Source organism: Bombina bombina, chromosome 4 (assembly GCF_027579735.1).
Source record: "Bombina bombina isolate aBomBom1 chromosome 4, aBomBom1.pri, whole genome shotgun sequence".
NCBI classification, from domain to species: domain Eukaryota; kingdom Metazoa; phylum Chordata; class Amphibia; order Anura; family Bombinatoridae; genus Bombina; species Bombina bombina.
In genome coordinates, this window is record NC_069502.1 from 366,236,125 (window position 1) to 366,257,980 (window position 21,856).

Genomic DNA, 21,856 nt, shown 5'->3' on the forward strand with positions numbered 1-21,856 from the left:
GGTAGGAATTTTCTGATTGGCTGATGGAATCAGCCAATCAGAATCAAGTTCAATCCGATTGGCTGATTGGATCAGCCAATCAGATTGAGCTCGCATTCTATTGGCTGATCGGAACAGCCAATAGAATGCGAGCTCAATCTGATTGGCTGATTGGATCAGCCAATCGGATTGAACTTGATTCTGATTGGCTGATTCCATCAGCCAATCAGAAAATTCCTACCTTAATTCCGATTGGCTGATAGAATCCTATCAGCCAATCGGAATTCGAGGGACGCCATCTTGGATGACGTCCCTTAAAGGAACCGTCATTCGTCGTCTAGTCGTCGGAAGAAGAGGATGGATCCGCGCTGGAGGTCTTCAAGATGGAGCCGGTCGTCATCGGATGGAAGAACATAGAAGATGCCGCTTGGAGAAGATGTTTGCCGGTCCGGATGTCCTCTTCTTGCCGGATAGGAGGAAGACTTTGGACCCTCTTCTGGACTTCTTCAGTGGATGTCTAGCCCCCGCTTGGGTTGGATGAAGATCTTGGAGCCAGGACGGATCGGTGAACCTGGCATGGTGAAGACAAGGTAGGAAGATCATCAGGGGCTTAGTGTTAGGTTTATTTAAGGGGGGTTTGGGTTAGATTAGGGGTATGTGGGTGGTGGGTTGTAATGTTGGGGGGGGGGGGTATTGTATGTTTTCTTTTACAGGCAAAAGAGCTGAACTTCTTGGGGCATGCCCCGCAAAGGGCCCTGTTCAGGGCTGGTAAGGTAAAAGAGCTTGTAACTTTTTAAATTTAGAATAGGGTAGGGAATTTTTTATTTTGGGGGTCTTTGTTATTTTATTAGGGGGCTTAGAGTAGGTGTAATTAGTTTAAAATTGTTGTAATATTTTTCTTATGTTTGTAAATATTTTTTTAATTTCTGTAACTTAGTTCTTTTTTATTTTTTGTACTTTAGATAGTTTATTTAATTGTATTTATTTGTAGCAATTGTGTTTAATTAATTTATTGATAGTGTAGTGTTAGGTTAATTGTAGGTAATTGTAGGTAGTTTATTTAATTATTTTATTGATAGGGTAGTGTTAGGTTTAATTATATCTTAGGTTAGGATTTATTTTACAGGTAAATTTGTAATTATTTTAACTAGGTAACTATTAAATAGTTCTTAACTATTTAATAGCTATTGTACCTGGTTAAAATAAATACAAAGTTACCTGTAAAATAAATATTAATCCTAAAATAGCTATAATATAAATGTAATTTATATTGTAGCTATATTAGGATTTATTTTACAGGTAAGTATTTAGCTTTAAATAGGAATCATTTATTTAATAAGAGTTAATTTATTTCGTTAGATAAAAATTATATTTAACTTAGGGGGGTGTTAGTGTTAGGGTTAGACTTAGCTTTAGGGGTTAATACATTTATTAGAATAGCGGTGAGCTCCGGTCGGCAGATTAGGGGTTAATAATTGAAGGTAGGTGTCGGCGATGTTAGGGAGGGCAGATTAGGGGTTAATACTATTTATGATAGGGTTAGTGAGGCGGATTAGGGGTTAATAACTTTATTATAGTAGCGCTCAGGTCCGCTCGGCAGATTAGGGGTTAATAAGTGTAGGTAGGTGTCGGCGACGTTGTGGGGGGCAGATTAGGGGTTAATAAATATAACATAGGGGTCGGCGATGTTAGGGGCAGAAGATTAGGGGTACATAGGGATAACGTAGGTGGCGGCGATTTGCGGTCGGAAGATTAGGGGTTAATTATTTTAAGTAGCTTGCGGCGACGTTGTGTGGGGCAAGTTAGGGGTTAATAAATATAATATAGGGGTCGGCGGGGTTAGGGGCAGCAGATTAGGGGTACATAAGTATAACGTAGGTGGCGGTCGGCAGATTAGGGGTTAAAAATTTTAATCGAGTGGCGGCGATGTGGGGGGACCTCGGTTTAGGGGTACATAGGTAGTTTATGGGTGTTAGTGTAGTTTAGGGTACAGTAGTTAAGAGCTTTATGAACCGGCGTTAGCCAGAAAGCTCTTAACTCCTGCTATTTTCAGGCGGCTGGAATTTTGTCGTTAGAGCTCTAACGCTCACTGCAGAAACGACTCTAAATACCAGCGTTAGAAAGATCCCATTGAAAAGATAGGCTACGCAAATGGCGTAGGGGGATCTGCGGTATGGAAAAGTCGCGGCTGTAAAGTGAGCGTTAGACCCTTTAATCACTGACTCCAAATACCAGCGGGCGGCCAAAACCTGCGTTAGGAGCCTCTAACGCTGGTTTTGACGGCTACCGCCGAACTCTAAATCTAGGCCTAAGTGTGCCATATATGTAATCTCGTCCATAATGTTGCTTCTGCTTCTTTCTTTCTTTGGCTCTGATGATAGAAAATGCTAGAAAATATATTCAAAAGTGTATGATGGCGATGTTGAGAAAGTCTGCAATATATACCAAGTGGCTGACATCAGTGTTTAACCCCTTAGTGACCAGACCATTTTTCAATTTTCTTACCGTTAAGGACCAGGGCTGTTTTTACATTTCTGCTTTGTTTGTGTTTAGCTGTAATTTTCCTCTTACTCATTTACTGTACCCGCACATATTATATACTGTTGTTGTCGCCATTAAATAGAATTTCTAAAGATACCATTATTATCATCATATCTTATAATTTACTATAAAAAAATTGTAAAATATGATTAATTTTTTTTTTAAAAACACACTTTGACCCTCAAAATCTGTTACACATCTACAACCACCAAATTACACCCATGCTAAATAGTTTCTAAATTTTGTCCTGAGGTTAGAAATATGCAATGTTTACACGTTCTTTGCTTTTTTTGCAAGTTATAGGGCAATACGTACAAGTAGCACTTTGCTATTTCCAAACCATTTTTTTCCCCAAAATTAGCGATAGTTACATTGTAACACTGATATCTGTCAGGAATCCCTAAATAACCCTTTATATGTATATGTGTATATATATATATATATATATATATATATATACATATATATATATATATATATATATATATATATATATATATATAAAAATTTATATATATATATATATATATATATATATATATATATATATATATAAATATATATATATATTTAGTAGACAACCCAAAGTATTGATCTAGGACCATTTTGGTATATTTCATGCAACCATTTCACTGCCAAATGCGATCAAATAAAAAATATAATTTATGCTTACCTGATAAATTCATTTCTCCTGTAGTGTAGTCAGTCCACGGGTCATCCATTACTTATGGGATTATATCTCCTCCCTAACAGGAAGTGCAAGAGGATCACCCAAGCAGAGCTGCTATATAGCTCCTCCCCTCTACGTCATACCCAGTCATTCGACCGAAACCAAACGAGAAAGGAGAAAACTATAGGGTGCAGTGGTGACTGGAGTTTAATTTAAAATTTAGACCTGCCGTAAAAAACAGGGCGGGCCGTGGACTGACTACACTACAGGAGAAATGAATTTATCAGGTAAGCATAAATTATATTTTCTCCTGTTAAGTGTAGTCAGTCCACGGGTCATCCATTACTTATGGGATACCAATACCAAAGCTAAAAGTACACGGATGACGGGAGGGACAGGCAGGATCTTTACACGGAAGGAACCACTGCCTGTAGAACCTTTCTCCCAAAAACAGCCTCCGAAGAAGCAAAAGTGTCAAATTTGTAAAATTTTGAAAAAGTGTGAAGTGAGGACCAAGTTGCAGCCTTGCACATCTGTTCAACAGAGGCCTCATTCTTAAAGGCCCAAGTGGAAGCCACAGCTCTAGTAGAATGAGCCGTAATCCTTTCAGGAGGCTGCTGTCCAGCAGTCTCATAGGCTAAACGTATTATGCTACGAAGCCAAAAAGAGAGAGAGGTAGCCGAAGCTTTTTGACCTCTCCTCTGTCCAGAATAAACGACAAACAGGGAAGAAGTTTGACGAAAATCTTTAGTTGCCTGCAAATAAAATTTCAGGGCACGGACGACGTCCAGATTGTGCAGAAGTCGTTCCTTCTTTGAAGAAGGGTTAGGGCACAATGATGGAACAACAATCTCTTGATTGATATTCTTGTTAGTGACTACCTTAGGTAAGAACCCAGGTTTAGTACGCAGAACTACCTTGTCTGAATGAAAAATCAGATAAGGAGAATCACAATGTAAGGCCGATAACTCAGAGACTCTTCGAGCCGAGGAAATAGCCATTAAAAACAGAACTTTCCAAGATAACAGCTTGATATCAATGGAATGAAGGGGTTCAAACGGAACACCTTGCAGAACGTTAAGAACTAAGTTTAAGCTCCACGGCGGAGCAACAGTCTTAAACACAGGCTTAATCCTAGCCAAAGCCTGACAAAAAGCCTGAACGTCTGGAACTTCTGCCAGACGTTTGTGTAAAAGGATAGACAGAGCTGAAATCTGTCCCTTTAACGAACTAGCAGATAAACCCTTTTCTAAACCTTCTTGTAGAAAAGACAATATCCTAGGAATCCTAACCTTACTCCATGAGTAACTCTTGGATTCGCACCAATATAAGTATTTATGCCATATTTTATGGTAAATTTTCCTGGTAACAGGTTTCCTAGCCTGTATTAAGGTATCAATCACTGACTCAGAGAATCCCCGCTTTGATAGAATCAAGCGTTCAATCTCCATGCAGTCAGCCTCAGAGAAATTAGATTTGGATGTTTGAAAGGACCCTGAATCAGAAGGTCCTGTCTCAGAGGCAGGGCCCATGGTGGACAGGACGACATGTCCACTAGATCTGCATACCAGGTCCTGCGTGGCCACGCAGGCGCTATTAGAATCATCGATGCTCTCTCCTGTTTGATCTTGGCAATCAATCGAGGAAGCATCGGGAAGGGTAAGAAACACATAAGCCATGTTGAAGACCCAAGGTGCTGTCAGAGCATCTATCAGTACCGCTCCCGGGTCCCTGGACCTGGATCCGTAACAAGGAAGCTTGGCGTTCTGGCGAGACGCCATGAGATCCAGATCTGGTTTGCCCCAATGATGAAGCAGTTGGGCAAACACCTCCGGATGAAGTTCCCACTCCCCCGGATGAAAGGTCTGGCGACTTAGAAAACCCGCCTCCCAGTTCTCCACGCCTGGGATGTGGATCGCTGACAGGTGGCAAGAGTGAGACTCTGCCCAGCGAATTATCTTTGAGACTTCCATCATCGCTAGGGAACTCCTTGTTCCTCCTTGATGGTTGATGTAAGCCACAGTCGTGATGTTGTCCGACTGAAACCTGATGAACCTCAGAGTTGCTAACTGAGGCCAAGCCAGAAGAGCATTGAAAATTGCTCTTAATTCCAGAATGTTTATTGGAAGGAGTCTCTCCTCCTGAGTCCATGATCCCTGAGCCTTCAGGGAATTCCAGACTGCGCCCCAACCTAGAAGGCTGGCGTCTGTTGTTACAATCGTCCAATCTGGCCTGCGGAAGGGCATCCCCTTGGACAGATGTGGCCGAGAAAGCCACCATAGAAGAGAATCTCTGGTCTCTTGATCCAGATTTAGCAGAGGGGACAAATCTGAGTAATCCCCATTCCACTGACTTTGCATGCACAATTGCAGCGGTCTGAGATGCAGGCACGCAAAAGGTACTATGTCCATTGCCGCTACCATTAAGCCGATTACCTCCATGCACTGAGCCACTGACGGGTGTTGAATGGAATGAAGGACACGGCAAGCATTTAGAAGTTTTGATAACCTGTCCTCCGTCAGGTAAATTTTCATTTCTACAGAATCTATAAGAGTCCCTAAGAAGGGAACTCTTGTGAGTGGCAATAGAGAACTCTTTTCTACGTTCACCTTCCACCCATGCGACCTTAGAAATGCCAGAACTAACTCTGTATGAGACTTGGCAGTTTGGAAACTTGACGCTTGTATCAGAATGTCGTCTAGGTACGGAGCTACCGCTATGCCTCGCGGTCTTAGTACCGCCAGAAGAGAGCCCAGAACCTTTGTAAAGTTTCTTGGAGCCGTAGCTAACCCGAAGGGAAGAGCTACAAACTGGTAATGCCTGTTTAGGAAGGCAAATCTTAGATACCGGTAATGATCCTTGTGAATCGGTATGTAAAGGTAGGCATCCTTTAAATCCACTGTGGTCATGTACTGACCCTCTTGGATCATGGGTAAGATGGTTCGAATAGTTTCCATTTTGAACGATGGAACTCTTAGGAATTTGTTTAGGATCTTTAAGTCCAAGATTGGTCTGAAGGTTCCCTCTTTTTTGGGAACCACAAACAGATTTGAATAGAATCCTTGTCCGTGTTCCGACCGCGGAACTGGGTGGATCACTCCCATTAGTAAGAGGTCTTGTACACAGCGTAGAAACGCCTCTTTCTTTATCTGGTTTGCTGATAACCTTGAAAGATGAAATCTCCCTTGTGGAGGAGAAGCTTTGAAGTCCAGAAGATATCCCTGAGATATGATCTCCAACGCCCAGGGATCCTGGACATCTCTTGCCCAAGCCTGGGCGAAGAGAGAAAGTCTGCCCCCCACTAGATCCGTTTCCGGATCGGGGGCCCTCACTTCATGCTATCTTAGGGGCAGCAGCAGGTTTTCTGGCCTGCTTGCCCTTGTTCCAGGACTGGTTAGGTTTCCAGCCCTGTCTGTAGCGAGCAACAGTTCCTTCCTGTCTTGGAGCGGAGGAAGTTGATGCTGCTCCTGCCTTGAAGTTACGAAAGGCACGAAAATTAGACTGTTTAGCCCTTGGTTTGGCCCTGTCTTGAGGCAGGGCATGGCCCTTACCTCCAGTAATGTCAGCGATAATTTCTTTCAAACCGGGCCCGAATAATGTCTGCCCTTTGAAAGGAATATTAAGCAATTTAGATTTAGAAGTCACATCAGCTGACCAGGATTTAAGCCACAGCCGGAGTTCTTAGCCGTAAGTTTGGTTAAGTGTACTACGGCATCAGAAATAAATGAATTAGCTAGCTTAAGGGCTTTAAGCTTGTTCATAATCTCATCCAATGGAGCTGTGCTAAGGGTCTCTTCCAGAGACTCAAACCAGAATGCCGCCGCAGCAGTGACAGGCGCAATGCATGCAAGGGGTTGTAATATAAAACCTTGCTGAACAAACATTTTCTTAAGGTAACCCTCTAACTTTTTATCCATTGGATCTGAAAAAGCACAGCTATCCTCCACCGGGATAGTGGTGCGCTTAGCCAGAGTAGAAACTGCTCCCTCCACCTTAGGGACCGTCTGCCATAAGTCCCGTGTGGTGGCGTCTATTGGAAACATTTTTCTAAATATAGGAGGGGGTGAAAAAGGCACACCGGGTCTATCCCACTCCTTGTTAACAATTTCTGTAAGCCTTTTAGGTATAGGAAAAACGTCAGTACATGCCGGTACCGCAAAATATTTATCCAGCCTACATACTTTCTCTGGAATTGCAACCGTGTTACAATCATTCAGAGCCGCTAAGACCTCCCCTAGTAATACACGGAGGTTCTCAAGCTTAAATTTAAAATTTGAAATGTCTGAATCCAGTTTACTTGGATCAGATCCGTCACCCACAGAATGAAGCTCTCTGTCCTCATGTTCTGCAAATTGTGACGCAGTATCAGACATGGCTCTATTATTATCAGCGCACTCTGTTCTTATTCCAGAGTGACCGCGTTTACCTCTAAATTCTGGCAATTTAGATAGTACTTCAGTCATAACATTAGCCATGTCTTGCAAAGTGATTTGTATGGGCCGCCCTGATGTACTTGGCGCCACAATATCACGCACCACCTGAGAGGGAGGCGAAGGTACTGACACGTGAGGAGAGTTAGTCGGCATAACTTCCCCCTCGTTGTCTGGTGATATATTTTTCACATATAAAGTTTGACTTTTATTCAAAGTAACATCTATACATTGAGTGCACAAATTTCTATTGGGCTCCACATTGGCCTTTAAACATAGTGAACAAACAGCTTCATCTGTGTCAGACATGTTTAAACAGACTAGCAATAACACTAGCAAGCTTGGAAAAAAACCTTTAAATAAATTTACAAGCTATATAAAAAACGCTACTGCGCCTTTAAGAAACATAAAAATGTGACACAGTTGAATTAACGATGAACCAAATATGTTAAAACAACCAAATTTTAACAGAAAATGTATAAAGTTAGCAGAGAATTGCACCCACAAGCAAAAGGATGATTAACCCCTTAATACCCAAAACGGATAACAGTTGAAATAATAAACGTTTTTTTATCACAGTCAAACACACTGTCACAGATCTGCTGTGACTGATTACCTCCCTCAAAACTAGTTTTGGAGACCCCTGGGCTCTGTAGAGACGTCCTGGATCATGGAGGAAGAAATAGGAAGACTGTGACTAAATTTTTACTGCGCAATAAAGCGCTAAAATAGGCCCCTCCCACTCATATTACAACAGTGGGGAAGCTCAGTAAACTGTTTTTATTCAGAAACAAACGACTGCCATGTGGTAAAAATCATGCCCATAAAGTTTTATCACCAAGTACCTCAGAAAAAACGATTAACATGCCAGTAAACGTTTTAAAAATGAAAATTATGAAGTGTTATTAATAAGCCTGCTGCTAGTCGCTTTCACTGCAGTGCAGGCTCAAATATTACTTTAATATAGACAGTATTTTCTTAGTGAAATTCCATTCCCCAGAAATACCTCAGAGTATACATACATACATATCAGCCTGATACCAGTCGCTACTACTGCATTTAAGGCTGCACTTACATTACATCGGTATTAGCAGTATTTTCTCAGTCAATTCCATTCCTTAGAAAATAATTTACTGCACATACCTCCTTGCAGGTGGGCCCTGCATGCTATCCCCTGTTCTGAAGTTACCTCACTCCTCAGAATGGCCGAGAACAGCAAGTGGATCTTAGTTACGACCGCTAAGATCATAGACAAACTCAGGTAGATTCTTCTTCTAATGCTGCCTGAGAAGAAACAACACACTCCGGTGCCGTTTAAAATAACAAACTTTTGATTGAAGAAATAAAAACTAAGTTTAACACACCACAGTCCTCTCACACGTCCTATCTATTAGTTAGGTGCAAGAGAATGACTGGGTATGACGTAGAGGGGAGGAGCTATATAGCAGCTCTGCTTGGGTGATCCTCTTGCACTTCCTGTTAGGGAGGAGATATAATCCCATAAGTAATGGATGACCCGTGGACTGACTACACTTAACAGGAGAAAAAATCGTTAACTTTTTCACAAACTTTAGGTTTCTCACTGAAATTATTTACAAACAGCTTGTGCAATTATGGCACAAATGGTTGTAAATGCTTTTCTGTGATCCCCTTTATTCAGAAATAGCAGACATATATGGCTTTGGCATTGCTTTTTGCTAATTAGAAGGCCGCTAAATGCTGTTGCGCACCACACTTGTAGGGTTAGTTTTAGCTTTAGTGTAGAGATTAGCCTCCCACCTGACACATCCCACCCCTGATCCCTCACTGACCCCTCTCAAACAGCTCTCTTCCCTCCCCCACCTCACAATTGTCACTGCCATCTTCAGTACTGGCAGAAAGTCTGCCAGTATAAAAATAAACGTTTTTGTTTTTAAAAAAAAAAAATGTATTATATATTTTCTGCAGTGTAGGATCCCCCTTTACCACCCAACCTCCCTGAGCGCCCCCCAAACAGCTCTCTAACGTGTCTGGTATGTACTTGGTCATTAAGGGGTTAAAGGCAGCATCCCTGAGAGGCATTTTATTATACAGTGCAATGGGGGGCGATACTGGTGAAATATTACAAGCAGCATTACATTGGTGATGTAAATTAAAGGATCCCTTTTGCCTATATTGCACAACAAAATAAACATACAGCAGCTTACACTATTAAACCCCAAACAAACATAACCCACCACCATAATAACCCCTACAATACTTAACCCCTATACCACCATTACCTCCACTGCAATAAACCCCCTAACCTATTAACCCATATACCGCCACTCTCTCCACAGCAATAAACTCCCTAACCTATTAACCTCCTAACAGCTAACACTCCAAAAACCCTAACCTAAGACCCCCTAAGTTACACAAAATATCAAAAACTAGCATTACAAAAATAAAAAAATTAAATAAATTACCAAAAAACCACAAAAAAACTTAACAAGTTAGACCTATCCTAAAACCAAAGTCCTCTTAAAAAAAAGCTCACCCCTAAACTAACACTAAAACCTAATCGAAAAATAGCCCTGAAAAGGGGGTTTGTCGGGAATGGCCCTAGTTGAATTGATTAGCTCTTTTGCATTTAAAATTCTCTATACAAAAACAAAAATACCCCCTCCCCCACACACAAAAAATCCCTATCATAAATAAAAATGCCCTGAGAAAGGCGTTTGTCGGGCAGTGCCCTAAAGTAATCATTTGTCTTTTGCCAGCCTAAAAAAATGCTAAATTTAAAAATGTTTTTTTTTAGTGTATGTTTGTTTTTTTTAGAATAGGTTTTTTTAGACTGGCAAAAGAGCTATGATCACTTATGCCGTTTTCAGGGCATACTTTTTTTGCCGCAAAGGTTATTTTTAGATAGGATTTAAAATATGATTTTTTTAAATACAAAAGAGCTATGATTATTTTAGAGCACTTCCCAACAAATGTCCTTCTCATGGGGGGTAGGGGTTATTTCAGTTTTAGTATTGTTTTTTTTTTGTTTTTTTAATACAAACAGAGCTAGTCCCTTAAACTAGGGCTCTGCCTGACAAATGCCCTTTTCAGGGCAATGTTTTAGGATAGGTCTTACTGAGGTCTTACTGGTTGTTTTTTTATTTTTGGTAATGTATTTTTTGTTTTTTTTAATTTTTTTGGTAGATTGCAGACATGCATTAATATGAATACATCGCCAGTAGTGCAATATATTTTAAGCACTTCAGCTATATTTGTCTTGCCCGTCTGAACCTATTTTTGTTTCAGTGAATGTACTGTACTGTACTGTGCTATGTAGGACAATTTCAAATACAGCCCCTCCCCTTCCACTGATAGCGAATATGAATTTTGCTGACATAGTGAATCCCATTATATCCTATGAGAGACACATTGGCACTTGTCAGCACTTTGCGGTTCACCCCCCTTTTTTGGAATATATATCGCTGGGCTGTGAGCTTGGGAATGCAAAAAAACAAAATTTATGCTTACCTGATAAATTTATTTCTCTTGTGGTGTATCCAGTCCACGGGTTCATCCATTACTTGTGGGGATATTCTCCTTCCCAACAGGAAGCTGTAAGAGGACACCCACAGCAGAGCTGTCTATACAGCTCCTCCCCTAACTGCCACCCCCAGTCATTCGACCGAAGACAAGCAAGAAAAAAGGAGAAACTATAGGGTGCAGTGGTGACTGTAGATTAAAATTAAAAAACACCTGCCTTAAAATGACAGGGCGGGCCGTGGACTGGATACACCACAAGAGAAATAAATTTATCAGGTAAGCATAAATTTTGTTTTCTCTTGTAAAGGTGTATCCAGTCCACGGGTTCATCCATTACTTGTGAGATACCAATACCAAAGCTTTAGGACACGGATGAAGGGAGGGACAAGACAGGCACTTAAACGGAAGGCACCACTGCCTGTAAGACCTTTCTCCCAAAAATAGCCTCCAAAGAAGCAAAAGTGTCAAATTTGTAGAATTTAGAAAAAGTATGAAGCGAAGACCAAGTCGCCGCCTTACAAATCTGTTCAACAGAGGCCTCATTTTTAAAAGCCCATGTGGAAGCCACCGCTCTAGTGGAATGAGCTGTAATTCTTTCAGGAGGCTGCTGGCCAGCAGCCTCATAAGCTAAGCGGATTATGCTTCTCAGCCAAAAAGAAAGAGAAGATGCCGAAGCCTTTTGGCCTCTCCTCTGTCCAGAGTAGAAAACAAACAATGCAGATGTTTGACGAAAATCCTTTGTAGCTTGTAAATAAAACTTTAAAGCACGAACCACATCAAGATTGTGTAAAAGACGTTCCTTCTTTTAGGAAGGATTAGGACATAATGAAGGAACAACAATCTCCTGATTGATGTTCTTATTAGATACTACCTTAGGAAGAAACCTAGGTTTGGTACGCAAAACTACCTTATCTGCATGGAAAATCAGATAAGGGGAATCACACTGTAAAGCAGATAACTCCGAAACTCTTCGAGCCGAGGAGATAGCTACTAGAAACAGAACTTTCCAAGATAAAAGTTTAATATCTATGGAATGCAGAGGTTCAAACGGAACCCCTTGAAGAACCTTAAGAACTAAATTTAAACTCCATGGCGGAGCAACAGGTTTAAACACAGGCTTAATTCTAACTAAAGCCTTACAAAACGCCTGAACGTCTGGAACCTCAGCCAGACGTTTGTGCAAAAGAATAGGCAGAGCAGAAATATGTCCCTTTAAGGAACTAGTAGACAATCCTTTCTCCAATCCCTCTTAGAGAAAGGATAAGATTCTAGGAATCCTGCCTTTACTCCATGAGTAACCCTTGGATTCATACCAATGAAGATATTTACAACATATCTTATGATAGATTTTCCTGGTGACAGGCTTTCGAGCCGGAATTAAGGTATCAATGACCGACTCAGAAAAACCATGCTTTGATAGAATCAAGCGTTCAATCTCCAAGCAGTCAGACGCAGAGAAATTAGATTTGGATGTTTGAAAGGACCTTGAAGTAGAAGGTCCTGCTTCAGCGGCAGAGTCCATGGTGGAAAGGATGATCTGCATACCAAGTCCTGCGTGGCCACGCAGGAGCTATCAAAATCACTGAAGCTCTTTCCTGCTTGATCTTGGCAATCAGACGAGGGAGCAGAGGAAATGGTGGAAACACATAAGCCAGGCTGAAGGACCAGGGCGCTGCTAGAGCATCTATCAGCGCTGCCTTGGGATCCCTGGAACTGGACCCGTAACAAGGAAGCTTGGCGTTCTGACGAGACGCCATGAGATCCAGTTCTAGTTTGCCCCATAGTTGAATCAACTGGGCAAATACCTCCGGATGGAGCTCCCACTCCCCCGGATGAAAAGTCTGCCGACTTAAAAAATCCGCCTTCCAGTTCTCTACTCCTGGGATATGGATAGCTGAGAGATGGCAAGAGTGAACCTCTGCCCATAGAATTATCTTTGAAACCTCCAACATCGCCAGGGGGCTCTTTGTACCCCCCTGATGGTTGATATAGGCTACAGTCGTGATGTTGTCTGACTGAAATCTGATGAACCTGACCGCAGCTAGCTGAGGCCAAGCCTGAAGAGCATTGAATATCGCTCTTAGTTCCAGAATGTTTATCAGAAGGAGGGCTTCCTCCTGAGTCCACGAACCCTGAGCCTTCAGGGAGTTCCAGACTGCGCCCCAGCCCAGAAGGCTGGCATCTGTCGTTACTATAGTCCATTCTGGCCTGCGGAAGCTCATTCCCCTGGACAGATGGACCCGAGATAGCCACCAGAGAAGAGAATCTCTGGTCTCTTGATCCAGATTTAGCAGATGGGACAAATCTGTGTAATCCCCATTCCACTGATTGAGCATGCAAAGTTGCAGTGGTCTGAAATGTAGGCGGGCAAACGGAACTATGTCCATTGCCGCTACCATTAAGCCGATTACTTCCATACACTGAGCCACTGATGGCTGAGAAGTGGAATAAAGAGCACGGCAGGAAGTTAGAAGCTTTGACAACCTGACCTCTGTCAGAAAAATCTTCATTTCTACTGAATCTATCAGAGTTCCTAGGAAGGAAACTCTTGTGAGAGGGGAGAGAGAACTCTTTTCTTCGTTAACCTTCCACCCGTGAGACCTCAGAAAGGCCAGAACAATGTCCGTATGGGACTTGGCGATTTGAAAAGTCGACGCCAGTATCAGAATGTCGTCTAGGTAAGGAGCCACCGCTATGCCCCGTGGCCTTAGAACCGCCAGTAGGGACCCTAGAACCTTCGTAAAGATTCTTGGTGCCGTGGCTAACCCGAACGGAAGAGCCACAAACTGGTAATGCCTGTCTAGGAAGGCAAACCTGAGAAATCGATGATGATCTCTGTGTATCGGAATGTGGAGATAAGCATCCTTTAAGTCCACCGTAGTCATATATTGACCCACCTGGATCATAGGTAGGATGGTTCGAATAGTCTCCATCTTGAAGGATGGGACCCTGAGAATTTTGTTTAGGATCTTGAGATCCAAGATTGGTCTGAAAGTTCCCTCTTTTTTGGGAACTATAAACAGATTTGAATAGAATCATTGCCCCTGTTCCTCCCTTGGAACTGGGTGGATCACTCCCATGACCAGAAGGTCTTGAACACAACGTAAGAATGCCTCTCTCTTTATCTGGTTTGCAGATAATTGTGAGAGATGAAATCTCCCTTTTGGAGATGAGGCTTTGTAATCCAGAAGATATCCCTGGGAAACAATCTCCAGAGCCCAGGGATCCTGGACGTCTCTTGCCCAAGCCTGGGTGAAGAGAGAAAGTCTGCCCCCAACTAGATCCGGTCCCGGATCGGGGGCTACTCCTTCATGCTGTCTTAGAGGCAGCAGCAGGTTTTTTTGGCCTGCTTTCCCTTGCTCCAAGCCTGGTTAGGTCTCCAGACTGGCTTGGACTGGGCAAAATTTCCTTCTTGTTTTGCAGTAGAGGAAGTTGAAGCTGCGCCACTCTTGAATTTTCGAAAGGAACGAAAATTAGTCTGTTTGGTCCTTAATTTGTTGGACCTATCCTGGGGAAGGGCGTTGCCTTTTCCTCCAGTAATATCAGAAATGATCTCCTTCAGTCCAGGTCCGAATAGGGTCTGCCCTTTGAAGGGGATGTTGAGAAGCTTAGACTTTGAAGTAACGTCAGCTGACCAGGATTTAAGACATAGCGCCCTACGCGCCTGAATGGCAAAACCTGAATTCTTAGCCGTTAGCGTCAGAAATAAATGAATTGGCTAACTTAAGAGCTTTAAGCCTGTCTAGGATATCATCCAAAGGGGTCTCCACCTGTAGAGCCTCTTCAAGAGACTCGAACCAGAAAGCCACTGCAGCAGTGACTGGGGTAATGCATGCAAGAGGCTGGAGAATAAAACCTTGTTGTATAAAGATTTTCTTAAGGAAACCCTCTAATTTTGTATCCATTGGATCTAGGAAAGCACAACTGTCCTTGACAGGGATAGTTGTACGCTTAGCTAGGGTAGAGACTGCTCCCTCCACCTTAGGGACCGTCTGCCACGAGTCCCGTGTAGCGGCATCTATGGGAAACATCTTTTTAAAACCAGGAGGGGGAGAGAACGTTACACCTGGTCTATCCCATTCCTTCGTAATAATTTCTGAAAACCTCTTAGGGATTGGAAAAAACATCAGTGTAAACAGGCACTGCAAAGTATTTGTCCATTTTACACAATTTCTCTGGGACTACAATGGTGTCACAGTCATCCAGAGTTGCTAAAACCTCCCTGAGCAACAAGTGGAGGTGTTCAAGCTTAAATTTAAATGCTGTCATTTCAGAGTCAGACTGAAGTAACGCCTTCCCTGAATCAGAAATGTCACCCACAGATAGAAGCTCTCCTGCTTCGGCTTCTGTACATTGTGAGGGTATATCAGACATAGCTACTAAAGCCTCAGAAAGCTCTGTATTTGTTCTAGCCCAGAGCTGTCTCACTTTCCTTGTAACCCTGGCAGTTTGGCCAATACCTCTGTGAGGGTATGATTCCCCAAATAAAGATTTATCACCCTCAGAGAAAAAACTGGGTTTTTTTGTTTTGTTTTCTATAAAACATGCAAACGTTTTTACACTAAATAATATGAGTATTAACATGAATATTACCCTTTTTTGCAAGCATGATCCCAGTTGCTGTTAAATCACTGTATCAGGCTTACCTCAAATATACCAGGCACTGTCAGCATTTTCTAGACCTTATCTCTCTAGAAAAAAATATACTGAACATACCTCAAAGCAGGCAATCTGCAGACCGTCCCCCCAACTGAAGTTTTCTTTCCATACTCTTCAGTTATGTGTGAGAACAGCAATGGACCTTAGTTACAAACTGCTAAGATCATCAAACCTCCAGGCAGAATTCTTCTTTCAATTTCTGCCTGAGAGTAAAACAGTACAATGCCGGTACCGTTTAAAAATAACAAACTTTTGATTGAAGGTAAAAACTATACTAAGTCACCACATATCTCTTGATACTTCCTTTCTTGTCGAGAGCTGCAAGAGAATGACTGGGGGTGGCAGTTAGGGGAGGAGCTGTATAGACAGCTCTGCTGTGGGTGTCCTCTTGCAGCTTCCTGTTGGGAAGCAGAATATCCCCACAAGTAATGGATGAACCCGTGGACTGGATACACCTTTACAAAAGAAAAAGCCATTTTCCCGTTGGTCTTGTGTCAACAAGAACCTCTGCATGTGCTCCAAAATGCTTCATTTCTAAAGTGCTCCTCCTTTCTTTTTTGTATTTATTGTGTATGGACTTGATATTACAAGTCCATGGTAAAGAGCATTTACCAAAAAAGGGTTAGCGTGGCTGACTTCACTCAAGTGTAACCTATACTTTCTATGAATATCGCAGATACACTAACGTGTGCTCATATTACAAGTTGAAAGAGTTTGCGATCTAGCGTAAACCGAAAATGCGCTACTTGAGACCTGAAGTAAAGTGTAAGGGTTATGAAAAAAAGTTGCACAAGACATGTAAAACACATTAAAATACAGTATTATTAAGAAAAGCTTGAGCTGTCACTGCTTTTGGAACAGAAAAAAACTTCCCCTGTGGGGCCTTGATCTGAAACCCATTCTGTTTCCTTGAGAATTATATTTTATACTAATATATAAAAAAAGCCACCCTAAATTAAAAACATCCCATAATCTAAGAATAAACTACCAATAGCCCTTAAAAGGGCCTTTTATAGGGCATTGCCCGGAAGCAATCAGCTCTTTTACCTAAAAAAAATAAAACTGTAGTTTTTTTTTTAGGTAAAAGAGCTAATTGCATAAGGGCAATGCCCTACAAAAAGCCCTTTTAAGGGCTATTGGTAGTTTATTCTTAGATTAGGGGGTGTATTTATTTTGAGGTGGCTTTTTTGTTTTTATAGAGGTATTAGATTAGGTTTCAAAAATTATTTTAGATAATTTTGTTAATTTTTTATGCAATCTTAGATTTTTTTAATTTATGTAATCTTAGATTTTTTTATTTAAATGTAATCTGTTAGGATTTTTTTACTGTAATTTTAAAGTAGGATTTTTAATTTCTGTATTTTTAATAAATTTATTAGTAAAATAGTCTATTTTATTTTATGTAATTGGGGTTAATTTTGGGGGTGTTAGGTTAGGGGCTTAGTGATTAGATTAATGTTTTGCGTTTTGGGGGGATGGCGGTTTAGGTGTTAATAGTTTAATTAGGAAGATTGCATTGTGGGGGGATGGCGGATTAGGGTTAATAGGCTAATTAGGTACTTTCCATTGTGAGGGATGGCAGATTAGGGGTTAATAGTTTAATTAGGTAGATTGTGTTGTGGGGGGATGGCGGCTTAGAATACATTTTATTAGTAGTTATAATAATAATAATAATAATAACTAGTATTTATATAGCGCCTTTCTCCCAGTGGGACTCAAAGCGCATTTCCAGCGCTCGCTCTCGGATTTAACCAAATTGGCAGCTGAATAGTAATAGTTGTTGCGATGTGGGGGATGGAGGTTTAGCGGTTAATACATTTTATTAGTAGTTGAAATGTGGGGGGATGGAGGCTTAGAGGTTAATACATTTTATTATTGGTTGCGATGTGGGGGGGTGGCAGATATAGGGATTTTGACGTATCGGTTTAGTTATTGGGAGGCAGGTTAGATTTTTACGTGTGTTTCAACTTTTTTTTTAATTTAGGTGCCTGCAGATCATATACTGCTGTAAGTCACTGGCGACTCCAGAAATGTCTATTTCAGCACATTTCTGTACCTCACTGGTTTATCCGACTTACGGCAGTATCTGATCTGCCGACAACGTTTATGTGATTCATCCGATGTGCAAGGTGAACTTATAAGATGGCATGGGTTTCAGCAGTTGAAACCTACGCCATGTATGTAATCTCGCCCTGAGTTTTAATCATCAGAAAGTACCTAACCCTCAGAAGAATCTGAGGAGTTAGAATCTGTGACTGTAAGTAATTGCCTACAAGTTCTGAGATTAAGAAAATCAGAATAACTAGGAAAAGCCGTAGAACACTGTTTCCTTGAAGTTTTCTTGCACTTACTTGGAGGCGGCATAGCTGACATCATCTCAGACACAGTAGAGCACACAACATTTTTAAAAACCAGGAGAAAATTCTAAAGAACTCCCATGTATCATACAATCAGAAGTAGGACAGATTCCTTTAGAGGCAAGGACAGTATTAGACTGGTTAGAATGCATAAGGTGATCCATACATGAGCTACATAAGTGATCAGAGGATCTATCCTCTAAAGGATCTAAATTAGTGAGGACAGATTCAGAATGTTCCCTGGTAATACGAAATAAATACAGCAGACAATTTATCAGAATAAGTATCTTGTACAGAATAACAGTGAATAACAGATGAAAAATAAGCAGAAGCTTAAAGCATTAATGTCTGAGAAGCGTACAGTGAAAAAAGCACAGTTACAGACCTTTATAATAGTACTGCACACTTTTACAGATATCAATATTAAAGCTCTTGAACTTTTGGTAAATCTCACCCCCTCCAAAGTGGAGGAAAAACTGTGCAGGTTAAAGACGCAAGATATGGTATTGCACACTAAGGAGAGAAGGTGGACTTGAAAGCATCAGGAGCATTTTTAAATCCCTGCGAAGCTGAGCCCATAGCACACAGTAAATCATCATTATAGTTATGTAGAAGCGCCGATCTGATACAGAGACACACCACAACAATGCACATTAGCCTCTTTGACAGCACACAAAAATAGTCAGGAACGCGCCTCGATAGCAGAAAGATTATAACACAAGAGCTGATAAAAAATCCACCCCAAACTTTTTAATGTTCCCCAGAAAACTGCAATCAATCTTAGCTGACTTTTACCTCACTATACTTTATACAGTATTATTGTCTAACACAATGTTCGCTGGCTATGACATATTAATACATTTGTACCTAATAATAGCCTGTGGGCTATGTGAGTGCCAAAAGTTATACTTACCTGTCAAGCACCCAGACCACTGTGTCCAGTGGATGTCCCTTCAAGTGCTGAGCACATTACAGCAGAGGTTATAAATTGGGAGTATATATCGACGACCCAGGAGAGACAAGAGGAGGCTAGGAACCTGTTCCTGCGACGCCAGTGGAAGGCTTATGACTAACTCCTAGACTAGCGGCAGTTGTATAACTGCCCCATACAGCAATCTTCCCCTCTGTCTTTCTGTAGCAGCTCTCTGAAGGGGAAAATCAGGTCAAATCAGTCTGGGGACCCCTGTCAATGAAGAATCTGGAGCACCTTAATTCTTCAACATGCTCTTTTGAGACAAAGATTTAGACTGGCATACCAGGAATCTTTGCCTTCTCCTAGTGGCCAGGAACTGAATCCTATACATAATGGATCATGGACTCTCTAAATTTCTGTTCAAAAATAAAGACATTTTTTTATGAGAAGATTTCAGGAAACTAAAGCATTTCTCTATGGGTTTAGTGCGGTCGCAATAGCGCAGTGTCGGGTTAGTACGTGTGTGTGCTGACTAATTGTTTTTTTTTAGTAAGCCCCATAGAAGTATATGGGGAGAAAGAGTTGGTGTGGCCGAGATATCCAAAGTACAGAAGTTAGCAGGTCTTGGTCTGTCGATCACGCGCTAACTTTACTTTCAACTTGTAATGCGCTCGTTAATGTGGCAGCAACATTTTTTTACTTTGAAAAGTCAGCACATGAGCAAAAAAAAAAATTAAGCAAGCAATTTGTAATGTTGCCCAAAATGTTTTACAAACTGGGCACATTTCTACCTACTGTCATCCTATTGCACTATGCCCACATGTTACCCATTTGACCGTAAAGATTTTATTTCAATCTAGCTTTCCCTTTACACCAATATATTGTATAATATACCATTGTATACTTACTGGAAACGGCTCCATTCCTTCCTGAATTACAAAACCTTCTATAACATGGGTAAGTATATGAGGTTTTACAATAGCTTGAGGAAACTTGTGGTCTATTCCTGGAATGCTGTTAGGCTTTAAAGAGCAAGTACTCCTTGTTGTCACTGCTGGAAGAAGAAGTGGAGGAGGTGGTATTGAGGCATGAGTAGTGTCAGGTAGAGATTTAATTACGGAGGCACTGACTGAAGAAGCCAATGTAGGGAGACCTGTGAGACAGAAAAAGTGTAAAAATCTTTTTGCTTTTTTTTTTTTTTTTTTAAATCTTTTTAGGTACACTCTGTGGGAACATTTTATTGGAAGAAACAAAGGAGCCTACAGCAGGTAAAAACAGATTTGTCTGTCAAGCTTACCCTTATCCCACAAATTCAATATGTTAAAAACTGTAAAATTCAATAGTCAATCAGGAGTCTATTACCCCTAACATAAATAGAAGCAACCTGAGCAATTATAACTTTCAGCGCTATGGAATTTGGTGGCGCTATACAAATAAATGATAATAATAATAATAACTTTGATATTTTTTTAATATAAAGTGGACACTCATCATTCTTAATCCCATATTTTTGTCAAATTTATCGTATGGTAAAGGCTTATGGCATCTAGTTTCTTGTCATTTTGCCATTTTGATCCAAGGGTAGGCTATCTTTTATTGAAAGTGGGCTTTATCCTCTGGTCTCACTATCCTTTCCTGAGATTGAGGTTGATTTGTGCCAAGAGAAAGGTAACATATTCCAACAATTTATTTAATGATGAGTGTTGTGGTAATGGAAGGATTGTTTGCATGAGTATAGAATTACTTTTGATAACCAAAAAATATAAAGGGGTGAAGGATACAGTGGAACAAATAGTTAATGTTCTTATCTAGAAAACATTAGTATATAAATGTAACTTATTTGTTTTAAACTAGTAGGATCACAAGATCTCTCTAGTACACATGATGAATACTGGTATCTATCATAAAGATGACTTTTTATTATTTAATATATAGCTGGTTTTCAAAGTGTGAAATGATTATGTAATTTAGAGGATTACAAGGAGCTCAAATATTCAACATCAATGGAATTTGCTCTAGTTTGAGAACTACATTATGAAAAACATAATTTACACTTACCTGATAAATTATTTTCTTTCAGGATAATGATAGTCCATAGGGCTCCATAATATATGGGATATATTTCCCACCACTAGAAGGTTCAGTTTAACGTATAGCTGAGCAGATAATAGAGAATAGAAACATATGGCTAAGAAAGACAAATCAGAGTCTGTAGAGGTGTTATTAGAACTGCAGCCCCAATATTTAAAAGGGTTGGGCCTATGGACCATCATTATTCCAAAAGAAATTAATTTATCAGGTAAGCATAAATTATGTTTTCTTTCGTAAAATAATGATGGTCCATATGGCTCCATAACATATGGGATTAATACTTAAGCTGTTGCACTATGTTACGAAAAGGGTGGAAAAATTTTCTTGCAGTTCCTATTTAGCCAACACTGTGTCCTGAAGGAATTTTATGACTAAAGATTCTTGCAAAAGAAGCAACACATACAAATAATACAAATTAGAAAATAAAAATATGCAGAGAAGACGATGTTGCAGCATTGTAAATCTGCTACAAAGATGCATCATTTTTAAAAGCCAAAGAAGTTACAACTTCTCTATAGAATGAGCTGTAATATGCATAGGAGGTGACCTTCCTGCCAACAAGTAAGCTTTGTAAATCACTTGTTTGAGCCAACCTCCCTTAGCAGCCTTCTGCCCCTCACGAGTCCCAGAGTAGAGAACAAACAAACTAGGCAATTGTCTGAATTCTTTCATAGCTTGATGATTATGAGAGATAGCAGGACCTGGCCACAAGGAA

General features: G+C 40.8%; 1 protein-coding gene across 1 annotated transcript in view; it reads right to left on the reverse strand.

The window, feature by feature from the left end:
• The window catches only part of PHC3 (polyhomeotic homolog 3), a 1,036,700-nt gene that overhangs the window by 310,909 nt on the left and 703,935 nt on the right, over positions 1-21,856 (reverse strand). The window contains exon 10 of the mRNA XM_053710129.1: positions 19,959-20,203. Coding sequence (XP_053566104.1) covers positions 19,959-20,203 — 245 coding nt within the window. The remainder of the gene's footprint in view (positions 1-19,958; positions 20,204-21,856) is intronic.